The following is a 20,004-nucleotide window of genomic DNA, read 5'->3' as shown; positions in this document are numbered from 1 at the left end:
TACGCTCAAAATAAAGTTAGTCCCTTTTTTGGTAAAAAAATCCGGAAAAATCACCCCCTAATTAGTATCTCAAATGAACTTAATCGTTACGACTTCACAAGTTTCTTGACTCGTGTATGTATTGTTTATATGATCTGTAAGTTTCATCGGTTCAAAGTCCTTATTTTTGAAAGGGCTGTAGTTACAAGGAGTTGAACGAGTCGCTGATCACGAATGTATGCAAATTTAGAAACACCAAATCTTAATCAATTTTTGTCTAACAGAAAAACAAAAAAATACATGATACTCAGAAAAGCAATGCTGACTTTTTTTGTTTTTCGAGATTTTTGGTATCTCTAACAATTTTTAAGTTATTTTGAAAAAAAGCATATTTTTCAAAATAAAATTTTTTTAAAATTTTATTTAAAACCAAATTTTTTCAAAAATAAGCACTTTGTATCGATGAAACTTACAGATCATATAAACACAACATAAATCAAATAATTTGTGGAGCGGTAACGATTAATTCCATTTAAGTTGCTAATTAGGGGGTGGCCTTCCCGATTTTTTTGGCAAAATAAAAGTGACCAACTTTATTTTGAGAGTAACTTGCTTAAATTTAATGCTAGAAACTTTTTATAAAAACAGAAATAAAGCATTTTTTAAACACTTTAAAAAAGTTATAATGGATTTTCCCCAAAGAGTGCTTAATTTTTTAGATATTTCACTTCGAAATATTCTATTTGAAATTTGCTGAATCTGAATATATTTTTCATTGGCTATAAATCTGGTTCTACGAGATCCAGAGACCTAACGCGTACACCATTTTTTTTTAATATTTTACAGGCTATATTTTTGCTAAGGACTTTTTTTTCGAGAAAATACTTACTTTTTTGAGTTATTTGCCAAAAACCGTCTAAACATGTAGCTATTTTGTTGAAAAATGAACATATTCACTCGCAAATAACTCGAAAAGTGTTGACTTGGCGAAAAAGCTCTCTAGAACAAAAGTTACTTAAAATTAGTCAGTTTATCCATTTCCGGTGTTATTTTGGACATATATCCCCCCTCCCAAGTGGGGGTGAAAATCACCCCAGGGCAAAAGCACACATCGGCACAATATCACTTTTTTTCTTTGACATGTAAGCTATGCGTATGCCAAATTTCATGTCAATCCAAGCGGTTCTTTAAAATTTAGACCAAAAACCGTGAAAGAATGTACATACTACATTTCGTTCGTTGCAATCGGTGACTGCACGTCGGCGTTTGTTTTGGTTGGATCAGAGAGAGCAGCATGTGTGCCTCCTGATGAGAGACTAATAAGTTTCGAAACCGGTAGAGGTTTTGAAAAACGTTTATTTGAAAAACAATACTTGTCAAAAAATTAAAATTTTGGCAAATCAAGAAAAACTTCCCAGACATATGTTGTTTGTCTAAAACTATTCAAACGTTCTATGTACCTAGTTTACTCCGGACATCTGAGATTTTTACACAACTGAATGTGTCAGATGGATAAAGAAACTACTACTCTATAAGAAGAATACCTAAAGTCGAATTTGCGAAAAATGGACATGTGTTGGTTTTCAAATAAACGCCTGAATTATAATGTTTAATTTTAATCAAGAGATTATGCGTTAGATTAAAATAAATTATTTTTGTCGGACAAAAAAGACGAGTCCGACACCCGCAAGATGTCACTATAGCCAGGTACAGTTTTGTTATTATAAAACTCTTAATTTTCAATTGAAAGTATTGATAATAATTAATTACTAAAGATTAGTGATTAGTCCATTCTTTCACGGTTTTTGCTCTAAATTTTAAAGAACCGCTTGGATTGACATGAAATTTGGTATACGTATAGCTTACAGGTCAAAGAAAAAAAGTGATATTGTGCCGATGTGTCCTTTTGCCCTGGGGGTGAAAAAATATATGTCCAAAATAAGTCCGGAAATGGGTAAACTGACTAAGTAACTTTTGTTCTATAGAGCTTTTTCGCCAAGTCAACACTTTTCGAGTTATTTGCAAGTGAATATGTTCATTTTTCGTTCATATGTCATTTTTAGACGGTTTTTCGCAAATAACTCAAAAAGTAACTATTTTGTCGAAAAAAACGTTCCTAGCAAAAATATAGCCTATAAAAAGGTAAAAAAATGGTGTACACTTTAGGTCTCTGGATCTCGTAGAACCAGAGTTATAGCCAATGAAAAATAGATTCATATTCACCAAATTTCAAATAGAATATTTCGACGTGAAATATCCAAAAAATTAAGCACTTTTTGGGGAAAATCTATTTTAACTTTTTTAAAGTATTTAAAAAAAGCTTTATTTCTGTTTTTACAAACAGTAACTTTGATACAGTTTGAATTTTGAAACTCTTTTGTGGCGCGTTTACTTTAAATTTAGCAAATATTATGGAAAAATCTTTTAAAATAAAACTAGAATTTTGTTTTGCATCAAATGAAAATCCATTTTCGCGCCACGTAATATTCATATCAGATCTTTTGTAGCTGGAATATTTTATGCGCCACTCATTTTTACGGCGTTTAGCGGTTTTTTATTCTTGTATCAGGAGTTTTTAAAGTTATTTATAAATTAAATGTATGAAGTTGAATGCAATGTTCCCCTATTACACGTCAAGCTTTATAAATGGTCACCTTTGTTGCATTATATCCCAAATGATCTAGTGTACACTAGAATGTACACTAGATTTTTTTCTATTCGAAATAGATTAAAACAAAAATATTGAGATGGCCGGTAAATGAAGTCGGATTGCCCGTTGCCAGATTAAATTTAGCGTCGTAACCACTACAACTACATAAACCATTTCGGGAATAATCGTTAATTGGATTATACTTTTGTAGCTTAATAACTTCTAAACGGTTTAACCGATTTTGATCAGTAAACATGAGTTTGAAACGTATTGGCCAGTAGTATCTGATGGATCTAAGGTCAAGTATGATAAATGAAGCTATTACAGAAATTATTGAGCTTGAGAAACCGTTTTTCCCACAGGAAATAGATTTTATCATACTTATGAAGCCTATAACCTAAAAATTCGAATATTATCGGATATAAGGTATACACCGTTAGATTCGTCTTGAGTCCTACAAACGCTAAGTTGTTGGCGCAATTCGTAGGTTGAAATGTTGAGTAATTGTCGAAAAACCAAAATTTTCAAAGTTTAGTTTTTCAGTTTTTCGGCTATACTGAGCTGTGTGTATGTCTGATCCTGACGGCTTAAACACCATTTGAAAGCTTAGGTCAACACTATTGATTTGATGTATTTGCAGTTCTCCTGCCTCGTCTTGGTCCGAATATATATACCCCCAAAAAGTATGCCGTTTTGTACCTACCAAGTCCTGTAGCTGGCTTATGGGTGGTCAAAAGTCACAAACTACACCGGTTCTAAATCAGCCCTGACCCCCTCTTCAAACACAGAGAAAACATATCAAATCTGTTTAACTTTCAAACACACATACATACGTATCCACAAACATATTCCCTTTTTTAAATAAAAATTGAGTCACATTTCTAAGCTCTATAACTTTTTAATGGTATAACAGATTTTCAAAATTAGACATGCATTGGAAAGGTAATGATCAGTTCTATTAGAAGCCGTAATGGTTGGACTTAATTTTTAAAGTTTTTGAGAGTTTTGGGGACGAGAACGAAAAACAGACCCTAAATAGGAAGGGCCGTAAAATCTACACCCTTGGACCAAAATCGATGGTTAACATATAAATCGGTGAGCCTTTTTCTCAACTTTAAGATGGGAGTTGGCCCAATTTTCAATTCAGTCAGATTTAGAAAATCGAAAATTTCGTGTATATAATATATAGTGTCGCGTGTAGGGGGTGTGGGTGTGCGCCACTGGCGAGAACTGCCGGTCTCTGGTAATGTTCAAAATTAGATATGAGTTGGAAAGGTAATGATCAGTATTGTTAGAAGCCGCAAAGGTCGGACTTAAATTTTCGAAGTTTTTGGAAGTTTTGGGGACCAGAACGAAAAACAGACCCTAAATAGGACGGGCCGTAAAATCGACACCCTTGGACCAAAATGGATGGTTGACATATGAATGGGTAAGTCTTTTTCTGAACTTGAAGATGGGAGTTGGCACAATTTTCAATTCAGTCAGATTTAGAAAATTGAAAATTTCGTGCATATAATAGTGTCACGTATTGGGGGGTGTATTTCTGCGCCACTGGCGAGAACTGCCGTTCTCTGGTAATTTTTTCGATATAAAACTAACAGCTTCGATAACCACGAAATCGAAAACTATTAATTTTATCAAAAAAATGTATAATGAACATTTTTTGCTTATAATTAATATTTTTACCAGCATTTGCGGTCAAAATATAATAAAAAATTTCCACCCTCGAGATGAGGTGGGAACCACCCCATGGTAAAAGCGTATTTCTGCATCATATAGATTTTCATCCTTGGACTATCCACTACTTATTGTCAAATTTTCAAGCAAATCTATCCATTCTGTAAAAATTGCGAAGTGAAAAATTTCAGTTCCTGGACTAATTATACATTTGGAGCTCTATAACTTCTGAACGGCTTAACTGATGTTGATCACTAAACATGAATTTGAAACGTATTGACAAGTAGTATCTGATGCATTCAAGATCGAGTGTGATAACTGAACGTATTACAAGACTTATTGAGCTTGAAAAACCGTTTTTCCCATAAGAAATAGATTTGATCATATTTATGAAGCCTATAACTTAAAAATTCGAATTTTCCCAGATATGAGGTATACACCGTTAGGCGCGTCCTGAGTCCTTCTACAAACGCTCAGCTATTGGCGCAATTCGTAGGTTGAAATTTTGAGTAATTGTCGAAAAACCAAAATTTTCAAAGTTTAATTTTTCAGTTTTTTGGCTATGGTGAGCAGTGTGTATGTCTTAGCTTGATCGCTTAGGCGCCATTTGAAAGCTTAACTCAACCCTATTGATTTGGTGTATTTGCGGTTTTCCTGTCTTTCCTTGAACCTAAGATATATACGCCCAAAAAATATGCTATTTTGTATCTACCCAGCACTCTAGCTGGCTTAAGGGTAGTCAGAAGTCAAAAATTAGACCGGTCCTGAATCGGCCCTCACACCTTCTTGAAACACAGAAAAAAACATTCAAATCGGTGTAACTTTTCCACACACATACATACATACATACATACATACATATCCACAAACATTTTCCATTTTTTAAATAAAAATTGAGTCATATTTCTGAGCTCGATATCTTTTGAATGGTATAACCGATTTTCAAAATTTAACATGCGTTGAAAAGGCAATTATCTGTGCTATCAGAAGCGGCAAAGGTCGGGCTTAAATTTTTGAAATTTTTGGGAGTTTTGGGGACGAGAACGAAAAACAGGCTTTAAATGGGAAGGGCCGTAAAATCCACACCCTTGGACCAAAATTGATGGTTGACATATAAATGGACGAGTCTTTTCCTAAACTTTAAGATGGAATTTGTCCCAATTTTCAATTCAGTCAGGTTTAGAAAATCGAAAATTTCGTGTATATATAGTGTCGCATGTAGGGGTGTTGTACGCCACTGGTGAGAACTGCCGTTCTCTGTGGATAAAGCTTTTTTTAAATACTTTAAAAAAGTTAAAATAGATTTTCCCCAAAAAGTTTCTAGCATTAAATTTAAGCAAGTTACGCTCAAAATAAAGTTGGTCCATTTTGTTTTTGCAAAAAAAAATCGGGAAGACCACCCCCTAATTAGCAACTTAAATTAAATTAATCGTTACCGCTCCACAAATTATTTTACTTATGTTGTGTTTATATGATCTGTAAGTTTCATCGATTCAAAGTGCTTATTTTTGAAAAAATTTGGTTTCAAAGTAAAATTTTTAAAAATTTAAATTTTGAAAAATATGCTTTTTCTTAAAATACCTTAAAAATTGTTAGAGATACCAAAAATCTCGAAAAACAAAAAAAGTCAGATTTGCTTTTCTGAATATCATGTATTTTTTTCTTTTTCTGTTAGACAAAAATTGATTAAGATTTGGTGTTTCTAAATTTGCATACATTCGTGATCAGTGACTCGTTCAACCCCTTTTAACTACAGCCCTTTCAATAATAAGGACTTTAAACCGATGAAACTTACAGATCATATAAACAATATATACACGAGTCAAGAAACTTGTGAAGTAACGATTCAGTTCATTTAAGATACTAATTAGGGGGTGATTTTCTCGATTTTTTTACCAAAACCAAAAGGGACTAACTTTATTTTGAGCGTAACTTGTTTAATTTTGATGTTAGAAATTTTTTTTATAAAACAAAAATGAAGCTTTTTTTAAACACTTTAAATAAGTTTTAATGAATTTTCCCCGAAATGTGCTTAATTTTTGATTATTTCACGTTAAAGTACTCCATTTGGAATTTGACGAATATGAACCTATTTTTCATTAGCTATAACTCTGCTTTTACTAGGTGTAGAGACGTGATATATACACCATTTTTTAAAATTTTTTACAGGCTATCTTTTTGCTATGAATATTTTTTCGACAAAATACTTACTATTTGAGTTATTTACGAAAAACCGTCTAAAAGCGTGGTTATTTTGTTGAAAAAATGAACATATTCACTGTTAAATAACTCGAAAAGTATTGACTTAGTGAAAAAACTCTATAGAATAAAAGTTACTTAAAATTAGCCAGTTTATCCATTTCCTGACTTTTTTGGACGAATATTTTTTCACCCCCAAGAGGGGATGAAAACCACCCCCAGGGCAAAAGCACATATCGGCACAATATCACTTTTTTTCTTTGACGTGTTAGCTACGTGTATGCCAAATTTCATGTCAATCCAAGAGGTTCTTTAAAATTTAGAGGTTTTGCAATATTTTACCGTTAAAGAACGGACTAGATCTTTTGTCCGACAAATTTACAGCCTCGTTTCTTTAGTCAGACAACGTAAATTTGTTAATTAAGGCAGGTTATGTTCTGCTTCTTTCTAATTAATATTACAATTCATTACTTTATGCACAATATATGACTAGTTAATAATATAATCTTGTATTTGTCCCTCTATCTTTCTCTATGTAGATTTCCATTTAAGATAAGACATACCTATGTATACCTGAGAGACAGTGTTCGTCGAAGCCACAAAAATTAGCATCCAATGATATAGCTAGTGACTCCACAGTTATGTATATTGGTTGTTTATATTGTTACAAAATATATAAGAAAAATGAAAAATAACTGAAACAAAAAACTTACGTTCTTTTGATGGTTTTAAATTCAGCTGCTGCCTCATGGACTCCTGAACCTTCTCCCTCGTACCCAAGGTGTTCCATTTCCATTCTGTCAACCTGGAGACTGGTCTTACTACTGGCGGTAAAGTACTGGATGGTTTCTCCGTAGGTTCTTCTGCTTGGACGTCTTCATCTAAAGAGTCGAAGAAAGGATCCGAATCGGGATCACCGTCTTCATCTGCGTAATCTAATTCGTCATCCTCATCATCCTGAAAAAAAAAATTCATTAATAGTGACATATGTTTGCTTGTTATTTTAACGCGCGATCAAGTGCTTTGTTTGAAGGATTTATTTCATTAATCGATAATACCAAACTGTTGGTAATTCTATAAGTTAATTATACAGTACGTAAATTGTTCAGCTGGACATAGGGAACATAGATTGTATATATTTAGATACATAAATACATACATTGTCCTAAAAAGGGGTAGTTCCCTGGATTGGCTGTATACCTTATAGTTAAACAAACTGGAACATGAAGTAAAAACCACTTCTATGTAAAAGGTATATTTACTAAAAATTTTTAGAATCCCAATGGATTCAATAAAATGAGTTCATCAGAACGTTTTCAAACCTATCGGTCCATCATCAGTGAATATGAATACTTGCAAAATAGCCCCAGAACCAAACAATGGTTGTGATTATAAATAAATCTACATTATGTTGAAATAAATTTAAAATGGCTAAACGCCGATGTTCAGGGATTAAACCTCTGGGAACATGGTGAATGGTGAATGGGTCCTCTACCCGAGGACCCAATCAACCATCTTCGGTCAACGATGACTACTAAAAATTTATTAACTTCACCCCACAGTTTACTGTTTTGAATTCTCGCCAATTAGTTGAAAAACTTCAACTTGTCAATCTTAATCCGAATATTGTCATGCTTTCTTTTGATGTTAGCAATTTATTCACTTCAGTCCCAAAAAATGAATCGATTAGTCTGGTCAACTCGCTTCTTTTAAATAATTCGGTGACCTCCACTACCACTTCGTCTATTATAAACATTCTCAAAATCTGCCTCAAAGTAATCTCAAGATTACTTTGTCTTCAACAACAACTTTTATCAACAACCAGATGGTTTAGCAATGGGAAGTTGCTTATCCCCTTTCTTAGCTGATGTCTTCATGGATCATTTAGAATCCAATCATATCACAAAAAATCCAGAGATATTACATTGGTTTCGTTATGTAGATGACATTTTAGTCCTCATATCTGGTAACTCCGACTCAGCTCACAACTTACTTCATAAAATCAATCAAATCCATCCTAAAATCACTTTTACCATGGAACTAGAATCTTCTAACTCCATTAACTTCCTGGACATATCTATTACCAGACTATATGACCACTTTAACTTTGGTATCTACCGTAAACTTACACAGACTGATCACGTTATCCATTCCACTTCTAACCATCCTCTTTCACATAAACTTTCTGCATTTCGTAGTTTTATACATAGATTAAACTCTATTCCTCTATCTACAACTGAATTTAACAAAGAACTGAACATCATCAAACAAATTGCAGTTAACAATGGTTATGACCCAGACATCATCCATAAACTTCAACAGAAAAGAGAACTTAAGTTACTTCAACAATCCGCTTTCTCATCATCTCCCACAACTACTCCAAGAGTAGTCATCGTTGACCGAAGATGGTTGATTGGGTCCTCGGGTAGAGTTTCACCATGTTCCCAGAGGTTTAATCCCTGAACATCGGCGTTTAGCCATTTTAAATTTATTTCAACATAATGTAGATTTATTTATAATCACAACCATTGTTTGGTTCTGGGGCTATTTTGCAAGTATTCAAATTCACTGATGATGGACCGATAGGTTTGAAAACGTTCTGATGAACTCATTTTATTGAATCCGTTGGGATTCTAAAAAATTTTAGTAAATATACCTTTTACATAGAAGTGGTTTTTACTTCATGTTCCAGTTTGTTTGACATACATTGTATTATATTGAGATACTTGTGGCAACTGAGCTCTCTCGATGACAATATGGTTATTAGCATTAAGGGGCATTAACCTTAAAATTCAAAACTCATTTCGACTGACACAAATAAACGTCAAAATATGATGTAGTAGCTGAATATTTTTGGCATAAGGGAATGAGAAAACAGTTTAGTTTTGAAATTAGTTTTTAAATAAAAAATGTTTTAAAAATTAAAGTAAAATTATTAACTCATTAATCATAAACTTTGTTTTTGATTTATTTATGGACAGCCTTGCTTCAAAAGTCACTCATTCTATTTATACACACCCGTGTTGAGCTGACCACCCCCCCACTTGCCAATAATAAAAAACAAATCACGCTGATTTATGAGCTTACATATTCCGCAAATTAAAAATTTTGAGCTCGTTACACTGAGCAGGAATTTAATATTTTAGTGGGGGGCTGAGTCAGCCCCCCACTACTTAAAAATAGGGATATTGAATCGGTCTTTGCGGCAGAATTACGAGGTATTTATGAGCTCTTGAAATGATATAGTTTTGATTTTTGAACTCATCCACTTCACTCCCAAATAACCCTTTAATTGATTTAGGTTAAGCGAAACATGCTGAAAAAAATTAAAATATATCGTTTCGCTGATATAATTCATATAGCTTATATATTCTAAGAATAAACTCTTAAGAGGAAACAGTAGCGATCAACAGGTAGCCAAAACGCGTTCCAAGATTGCGGCTGTAATTTTTAATATTTTTTCGAGATATTTGGCACACGTATTCGTAATATAATAAAGAATGGCGGTACAGAGCCCAATTTGAAAAATATATTAGTACGTGGAAATTACTCTGTAAATAAATACAATATTAAAAAAACGAGCCTGTACCGCCATTAAGAAGAACAAAAAAATACACTTTCTTTAAATAAACTTTTTTATCCAATGCCTAGATTCTGTGTAATTTTGGAACTACTAAAATTTTTTATTTCATTAGTAGTTCCAAAATGACACAAAATCCAGGCATCGGATAATAAAGTTAATATGAAGAAAGTGTATTTTTTTGTTCTTCTTAATGGCGGTACAGGCTCGTTTTTTTAATATTGTTTTTAATTACAGAGTAATTTCCACATATTAATATATTTTTCAAATTTGGCTCTGTACCGCCATTCTTTATTATATTACAAATACGTGTGCCAAATATCTCGAAAAAATATTCAAAATTACAGCCGCAATCTTGGAACGCGTTTTGGCTACCTGTTGATCGCTGCTGTATCACCTTAAATCACGCGCATTTCAATTATTTAGCTACAACCCCTTCGAAAGAAAATCATCCCATCTTCCCGGATTAAGAGAGAGTTGTACTTAAAATTCATTAAATTAAGTATTTGGCGACTACATATCATTTAATAATTTATGAGCTCCCAAAATACGCACATTTAGATAATTAAATTGCAATTGGTTTTGTACAGTGCAGTCAGTGAAGGTAAAATTAACTATTACCTTCAATTGCGGTGAACCTTCATCGATTTTCACGAAAATTGGTGAGTGGATAGAGGATACCTTAAGAAACAAAAGTAACATGGTACCGACTTGCGGTTTTAGCCTGGGGTAGATGTCACCCCTTCCCGGGGGTGAAAATTACTTTATTAAAAATAACCCCACAAATCGATAGAGGGACAAATTCTAAGCAAAATTTGTTATAATTAATGATATTAAAATATATGAATAGTTTTTGAGTTATTAAAGATCAAATATTTTAATTTTGTGAAAAAAAATGCATGCTTCAAAGCGTTTTTTTCATAAATAACTCAAAACCTGTAAGTTTTTACAAAAAAGTTTTTATTACTAAAATTGAAGCTAATAAAAAATTATAATAAAATCCTTATTTGAAAAAACATTTAATGTTAATTTAAAGTAAGTAATAATTGAATGTATACTTTTTTTCAGCAAGTACCTATTCAAATCTAAGGATCCAAGCTTAAATAACGAGAAAGAGATGTATTTTATAACACTTACTAAATACTTGTCAAAGTACTTAGAAATACCTATCAAATGAGCTCCAGAAGTTGATAGCATTAAACTTTATACTCCAAGAATTTTTCCAAAAAAATGATATTGTTTTTTAAAGCTATTTAACTATTTAATAAGTAATTTCAAAAAGCTATATATCAAACTGTATTACATTTAATCTTTCAAATACTTTATTTTTTTAGGATAATCGGTTAAAGGGCCTCAGTTACATTGTTCTCGCATTAAAATTTAGGCTTAAACATTTCTATCCTGGTTATTTTAATTCATATAGAAATCAAAAGACAAGTAAAATCTTTGATAATAAAAAATCTCAAATTTCGTTATCTATCATTTTTTACGTGTATCGAGTATTGGAGTTATTATCAAAAGCAAATAATTTACAAAAATTTGAAAAATTTTGATTTTTTTTAATCATAAACATATTATGTGTATATATATTTTTGAAAATATATGCATTCTAAATCGGTCAAAATGCTTAAGGTCATTACTTATGCTAAAGTTAAAAAGGTCTTATGGGGATTAATAAAGATTTTAATTTTAATAAAGATTTTGGAAATGGCGTTCGTTTTATTTTTCACTTTTTAATAAAAAATTCGAAAGGGTACTATTATTTTCATGTTTACTTGCTTAATTTTGATATCAACTTCTTTCGGTGCTCATTTAATAGGTATTTCTGAGTACTTTGACAATTAGATTTAAGTACCTACTCGCCGAAAAAAAAAAATACATTTAATTAACTACCTATAACTCACTTTGAATTAATAATAAAAGGTTTTTCCAAACTTTAATTTTCGTAATGATAACTTTTTTGTAAAAACTTACAATTTTTAAGTAATTTAGGAAAAATCTCTTTAAAACATGCATTTTTAACGAAAAATTAAAATCTGTGATCTTTAATAACTCAAAAAGTGTTAATTTATTTTAATAACTTTAATAACAAATTCTGCTTATAATTTTCCCTTCTATGGATTTGTGGAGTTATTTTTAATAGAATAATTTTTACCCCCGAGAAGGGGAGGTATCCACCCTCTGGGTAAATGCGCAAGGTGGCACCATGTCACCTTTGTTTCTTGGGGTATCCTTTAACCACTTACCAATTTTCGTGAAAGTCGATGAAGGTTCACCGAAATTGAAGGTAATAGTTGATTTTTTTTACCTTCAGTGACTGCACTATACAAAAGAAATTGCAATGTAATTATCTGAATACGCGTATTTTGGGAACTCATAAATTATTAAACGATATGTATTTGCCAAAAAATTAATTTAATTAATTTTAAGTACAACTTAACCTCTTTAGCCGGGCAGATGAGGTGGTTTTCTTGCGAAGGGGTTGTAGCTCAATAATCGAAATGCGCGTGATCTAAGAGTTTATTCTTAGAATATATAAGCTATAGGAATTATATCCGCGATGCGATATATTTTAATTTTTGAAGTTATACTTCTTTACCGGCGATATGAGGGTGACTTTTTATATGTTAAAACCTATAATCCCGGCGCATGCATATTATAACTTTGTTCTGATTGGATGTTCAAATGACATGTCAAAAATTATTCAATATGGCGGCTGTGGCACAGCTGTACGTAGTTTGATTATTTATGGTTGTTGCGTTTTGAAATTTGTGGGAAAAGAAACAAAGTTAGTTAATAGTTATACTGCCTTTTTAAATAGTTTTCATATACCTATATTTTTGGACTTTTGGACTATTTTGGACAAGGAAAACTCATTCTAATTTGGTAAGTAGTTTTTATTATAATCATATTGTAATTATACATTTGGATTAGGTTGGAATACATACATTTATTTTCTAAAGAATGGGGATTTTAGAGAGAAATCCCAAATTAGGTCCGATTTTTATTTTTAAATTATGATTTTTTTACGTAGATTTATTTATCTAGTAGGTAGGTATGTAATGCTTTGATTTACATACTTAATTTGATTACCAACAAAAGTTCTAGCAATCTTCATCTAATATATTGTTTTCTTACTGTTTTGTTAGATTTTAATATTTTCTTCCACAAAATTTAAACTACATAATTTAATTATATTTAAAACAAGTGTCAAACAGTAAAACGTTCAGTTACCCTATTTTTCCACATGACAAATAATGTGGAATTGGACAAGTGAGTCTAGGCTTCGATTACGAATCAAAGCGCCCCGAAGTTCACGGGTTCGATTCCCGATGCAAGTTTTTATTTTTTTATTTTTTAATACATTTTATGATTGTAAGTATATTTGTTATATAATTTTTTTTTCAGAAAATGCGTATTTAAAATTTTTGCCAACAATTATTATCGTTCAGAAATAATTTTTTCTTTGTGGCATTTTTCAATGTGTTTGTGTGCGTTTTATTCTTTTATTTTTTTAAATTTTTGGTATTGTTTTAAAAATCACATAATATATAGTAGAAGTATAACTTCTTACGTGGGTACAAAGTACACACACATTCTTTTTTTTTTTCAGCATGTTTCTCTTAAGTTAAATCAGTTAAGGGTTGTTTGGGGGTGAAGGGGATAAGCTCAAAAATCGAAGCTATATCATTTCAAGAGCTCATAAGTAGCTCGTAATTCTACCTCAAAGATTGATTCAATAGCCCTATTTTTAAGTAGTGAGGGAGGGGGCTGACTCAGCCCCCCCCCTCAGTGTAATGAGCTCAAAATTTTTAATTTGCGGAGTATGAAAGCTCATAAATAGCTCATAAATCAGCGTTATTCGTTTTTATAATTTTTGCAAGTGGTGGAGGGGGGCAGCTCAACAGGGGTTTTATACACAACCTATTGAGAGACGCTTAAGACAGTGCGACAAGACATGTCGCAGGAGAGGATTGCATATTCGTATAACCCAAGACAGAAATTTACGGATGAAATAACAGCTTAAATTGAGACGTTATAATTGTGTTATACAGTAATACGATAAAGTAGGAATTAACAAGAACTGTGAATTACAGTGAAATCACAATTCACTAGATTCGGAACCGTATCAGACATCGATCCGAAGACCTCTACTTCTCACATAAAATTTTAAGTACGTGGTTGTAGTAGGAATCTACCGTGACAAATGCCAATGTAAGGAATACGAGTGGAAACAAGTGCCTTGGGAGAATGGAAAATTATGCATTATAGCGGTATTTTTGAGTAAGGTCAAGGGTTCAATTTTATGCTACACAACAATAAAATCTAAATATAATCTGATTTGCATACCAGGGTTGTACTCTATGTACGTATACCTATGTGAGAAGATTAAGTGATACTTTATCAACTTTTAAAATAAATTTTGTCTGAATATTATTTTATGTTTTTCTTAATTTCCAGATCTTTTAATCATTCGTTATGTAATTTTATTTATTAATCCCATAGCCAAACGCAGGGGCGTAACAGAGGCCCCCGCAGCATGATGCTTGCGCGGGGGGGGGGGGGGCCAATATGTCAGGGGCCCCATCTTGTTGTCTAATAAATATATGTAAAAATGTGTTATTGTTATATTATTGTTATGTTATTTACAACGTTTTTAAGCAATGCAGTATTGAAAATTAATCAAGTTGCCCATCAGATAGATATAATGCATCGTATCGTATGTATCTATTAATAAAATTGTAGATATATTCGCTGATAGTAGTGCACGAAAAAAATTGTTCATCTCATATAATAATACTATGTAATAATGTAGTCGTTTATTAATGTTCTTCCTATTTTATTCTATACCAATAAAGATGAAAAATGTAAGTTGTCCTAAACAGTTCATGAATACACTAATAGCCCAGTAAATGACTGTTTTGGAGTGTAATTATCAGCGTCACGACGTATTTGCTAGGCAATTTGGATTTAGATTCTACTTATCCTCCACTTCAAAGTTGGAGTTGTGCTTGGTTGCTTTTACTTGGGGGGTGAAAGTCACCCCTTCTCGGGGGTGAAAAATATACGTTTGAAATAAGTCCGGAAATGGATAAATTGACTAATTATGAGCAGCTTTTGTTCTATAGAGCTTGTTTATCTAAGTCAAATCTTTTCAAGTGACTTGCGAGTGCAAATGTTTATTTTTCAACAAAAAAAACCACGTATTTAGGCGGTTTTTCGCAAATAACTCAAAAAATAAGTATTTTATCGAATTAAATATTATCGAAAATAATTTTTAGCAAAAATGTAGCTTATAAAAAACAAAAAAAAATGGTGTACCTATTCATGAAGTCTATCGACACAGTAAAAGGAAAGTTGTAGCTCATGAAAATATACGTTCAATTTTAAATCGAATATTTCAACGTGAAATAACCAAGAAACGAAGCACATTTTGTGGCAAACTCATTAAAACTTTTTTTAGTGTTTAAAAATGAGCTTTATCTCTATTTTTATAGCATCTTTATCGCATTTTATAGCAAGCTTCTAGCATCAAAACTAAGCGAGTTACGCTCAAAGTTGGCCTCTTTTTTGCTAAAAAAGACGTGGAAATCGCCCCGTAACTTGAAGTTCTTATTTTTGAAACAAAATTGGTTTTATGATATTAAGCTTAAAAAGTATTAGCGAGGGAGGATCCAGAGAGCCCCCTCGAGAATTTACAAGTATATAAATTTAAAATTTGCAGTTAAAATGTTTTTGTTTTAAACACATATCTCGCTTCCTACGAGAAAAATATTTTTATCTTTGTGCTGAAGGGTAGTGAAGGTTGTGCTGAACGAGGTAAAGTGTTAGGTAAGCTAAGCTATGCATATATCATAAAAAAGTTCATGCCACCCCCCTGAAATTCGTTCTTGGATCTGCTCTGTATTAGTGATACGAAAAATCTCAAAAAATAAAGAAATTTAGGTTTTGCTCTTTTATAAATATTTTAGTTTTATTTTGTTTTTCTGTAAAAAAAAATTGCTTAAGATATGGTTGTTCACAATTTGCATACACTCGTAATTAGTGATTCGTTAGAGCCCTTTCAAATAATACCCATTCAAAAATAAGCACTTTAAACCAGTGAAACTTACAGGTCATTAAAAAAAAAGTTAAGTAATTTTTAAAGCGGTAATGATTAGTTTTATTTGAGGTGCTAAATATGGGGAGATTTTCATAATTATTGTTTACCAAAAAAGACTTGAACTGTATTTTGAGCGTAACTCGCTTAGTTTTGATGATAGAAATTTTTATAAAAAGTAAAAATACCTAAAACTTATATTAAAGACTAAAAAGTTTTAATGAGTTTTCCCTGAAAAGTGCTCCATTTTTTGGTTATTTCATGTTGAAATATTCGATTTGGAATTTGATAAATAAGAATAATTCTTCATGAGCTACAAATTTGCATTTACTTTGTCGATAGACTTCATTTTTGTATAAGCTACATTTTTGCTACTTACTTACGAATACTTACTTTTTGTTGAACAATGTTGAACATTTTTACTCGTAAATAACTGGAAAAGTAGTATTGACTGGACCACTTCGGTGGTGACATTGAAAATTACATGATATCGCCGTATTTCACGTTCATTTACTGGGCTATAACACATATAAGTTTTTGTGACACATGTCGTATTTAGTAATTTTTTCAAGGGGGCCCCATTTCCAATTCTGCGGGGGGCCCCGACAGATTTTGTTACGCCACTGGCCAAACACCTCCAAACATCAGACAAAAAGACATAAGATGGATTGAAAATGTATTGGTATCAAACGGCACAATTAAAATTAGACAATTCTATTTCCAAACCCATACATATAAGAATACTACAGGGATGTGTGCTTTCCCCTCTTTTATTTAACATTTATTCGAACGCCATATATTAAGATTCTTTGGAAGATACAGAGATAGGAATCAAAGTGAATGGAGTATTGATCAACAACATACGATATGCTGATGATGGTATCTTAATTTGTGACAACATAGTCAATTATCAACAACTTGTCAGTATAATCGGAGAATACAGTAAGCGGATGGGATTAGAGAATAATACCAAAAAGATAAAATTCATGATCATCTCCAAAAACTTGATGCACTTGAAAACTCCACCGTAACACTGAATCTCAAATCCATTGAAAGAGTGATTTTATCATTTTAATTTAAATGCCTGGGAACGTGGCTTTTTGAAAACTGGACATCGGACAGGAAAGTAAAATGTCGCATGGACAAGCCATCGTAAAATTGAGAAAGGTACTACTGACCTTTTCAGAATTCGATCTTCAACTAAGATTAAGGTTTACTGAGTGCTAGGTATGATCAATGCTGCTATATGGCGTAGAGGGCTGGACACTCAAAACGAGGGATATAAACAGATAAGAAGCTTTTGAAATGTGGCTTTATCGCCGTATTCAAAAGATACCAATGACGGCGAAAGTCACAAATGTAGATGTCCTTAAAAGAATCAATCAAGAACGCCTACTGAAACCATCCAGAAATGGAAAACGGCGTATTTTATCTGAGCTACACCATGCGAAACGAAATATACAAGTTCCTCCAACTTATGACGGAGGTAAAATTAAAGGCAAGGAAGGAATGGAACGCGAGAAAATGTCTCGGCTCCGAAACATAAAAGGCAATGGACAGGGATTAGCGACATTCAGTCTCTGATACATATTGCAAGAAAGAGAAAGTTAATGGAAAATGTGATCGCTAACATCCATTGGTGGATTTACATCGGAAGAAGAGGAATCTCAGACCAATGTGTAGCAAAGGATCAGCAAAACGAATCTGTAAATTAAATTATTTATACTGTTATTTCTGTTCCTTCTGTTATTTTGAAGTTAATACTAATGAATTTAGGTATGTTGCTTTCGTCTTTTACACTTTTCAGATATTGACACATATCTTCTTTTTTAACAAGTACATAGAATAAAGTAACGTATGCAGATTGCAGATCAATAGAATGATCAATAATAATAATAATAATAGGTTTATTTGCTCTAAACAATATCATCTAACCTGAAAAGAAAAGATGCGCTAAGGGTTCCATGAGTTGTAAAAATATCTACAGTCTGTTTTAAAGGAACCTTTTTACTACCTTCATTGACTACAATAAGGTTTTTGATTGAGTGACGCATGAATGACTTATACATATATTGAAAATATGTAGTAACCTATATAAAGCATATAATGACGAAGTGGAAGACTAAAATTCACCTTTAAAAACCAGGTGGAAACGATATCGAAACCAAAGATATCCATTTAACCGGGGTCTTCTCCAGGGAAAGTCGTTGAGTCCACCTTGGTTCTGTCTAACGGCGAACCCACTATTTCAGCTAACCTGACTTTCAGCGAACCTGAAACTTTCAGTGGAGTTCAAACCCGAATTCCACTGGCTCAGGTTTTAGCATCAAAACAACAATACTGCTGTGGTGAAGCATCTGTTGTATATAGATGATTTGAAATTAAGGGCTTCCACTCGAAATCTATATCAGATGCTAAAAACTGTAGAAACTTTCGCAAATGATATCAGTTGGTATGAACGTCGGACTAGACAAGTGCTTTGTAGTAGATATAGTCAGAGGAAAGGTTCAGTTCGGAGGTTTCGATATGCAAGATGGCCGAAACATCGAGGCAATCGAAATATCGAGACACGTGCTATGTGACTGATTCACTGAGTAAATCATTAAATCACAAGTGATTTTAAAAATTTATCACATAAGGCCACAATTTTTTTTGGTACTGGCCAAATAACGTATTGTCTGATAAATAAAGTCAATTGTCGTGAAATCTGCCGATATGAGTGGCCATCAAGCCTGTCACCAAAAATATCGTTACACAAATTTCAGCATTTGATATAGTTATATAGTTAATGTTGAATTTGTGTCAGTTGAAGTGCTAAAATTCTTCTTATGATTTATAAGTTTATGCAACCTCTGTAAACATCATTTACGCAATAAAATATTTATATTATATTAATACCGTAACTATGACATACTTGACCAAATATCTGGTTAAACCTGACACTATTCACGCCATATTAAGCAAAATAAAGATAAATACTACGGCTATATGCTAAGTCCACTTAGCATTCAGAAATTATTATTCACATTAATCATGCTGGAAGTGATACTAGAGGAGAGTGAAAGTCTATATTTTTCTTTTATGTTTATTCACCATTTGCTAATATAAAAAACGCACTGGAAAAACGATTGAACAGTTTCGTCATGTTGGAAACCTACTCGTTTAGTGTATTCAACTTGATTAAGTGTTTAGATTTAGCTCAAAAAGCATTCCACCAAAATGCTAAATTAAAAGAATAAATATGTTTTTAAAAAGAGCCCAATGGCTAAAAGTATACAAGGAGTTAAGAATAGAATAAGAATTGACTAGCTACTGTCAGTAAGTTGAAGTTGGTATTAAGTATCTATTGTATTATTGCTGCTTCAATAAAAGTGATTTTAATGAAGTGTAATATTGATGTATTTGGTGACAGCGCCGGGATCAAAGAAATTTTAAGTAAGTGTTAATAGCTAATACAAGATCTTTCGAATTTGATAAAGAAATGCGATGCGTTTGGACGCCCGCATGGTTTCTAAAATTGAATAGGAACAGGAGAAGCGTTAGCAAGAAGAGGAAGAGGAGAGAAGAAGCGTAAACAAGAAACGAAAGAGAAAAAGAACAAGCGTATACAAAAGAAAGATCTGAAGAATAATTTTTAGACAAGAGGAAAAAAAATAAGAAGCGTAGGCAAGAACAAAAAGAGGTGGAAGGCGAGGTGTAGAAAAGTAGAGGTAGAAATTATAAATAGTTTGTCTCAACCTCATGAAAAGTTTAAGTTAGAGACAAGTCAAATTACTAGTCATCATCAATAGCTATTCCATCGTCGAATGTAAACCTCCC

At 32.4% G+C, this 20,004-nt stretch overlaps 1 protein-coding gene across 2 annotated transcripts in view; it reads right to left on the bottom strand.

The window, feature by feature from the left end:
* The window catches only part of LOC114329749 (uncharacterized), a 278,805-nt gene that overhangs the window by 51,181 nt on the left and 207,620 nt on the right, over window positions 1-20,004 (bottom strand). For both annotated transcript variants that reach the window (XM_050642134.1, XM_050642135.1), the window contains exon 3: window positions 7,219-7,462. In XM_050642134.1, the coding sequence (XP_050498091.1) occupies window positions 7,219-7,462 (244 nt within the window). The remainder of the gene's footprint in view (window positions 1-7,218; window positions 7,463-20,004) is intronic.

This window comes from Diabrotica virgifera, chromosome 1 (assembly GCF_917563875.1).
Source record: "Diabrotica virgifera virgifera chromosome 1, PGI_DIABVI_V3a".
NCBI lineage: Eukaryota > Metazoa > Arthropoda > Insecta > Coleoptera > Chrysomelidae > Diabrotica > Diabrotica virgifera.
The sequence above is the reverse complement of the archived record's forward strand: the minus strand, read 5'-3'. Positions and strand labels throughout refer to the sequence as shown.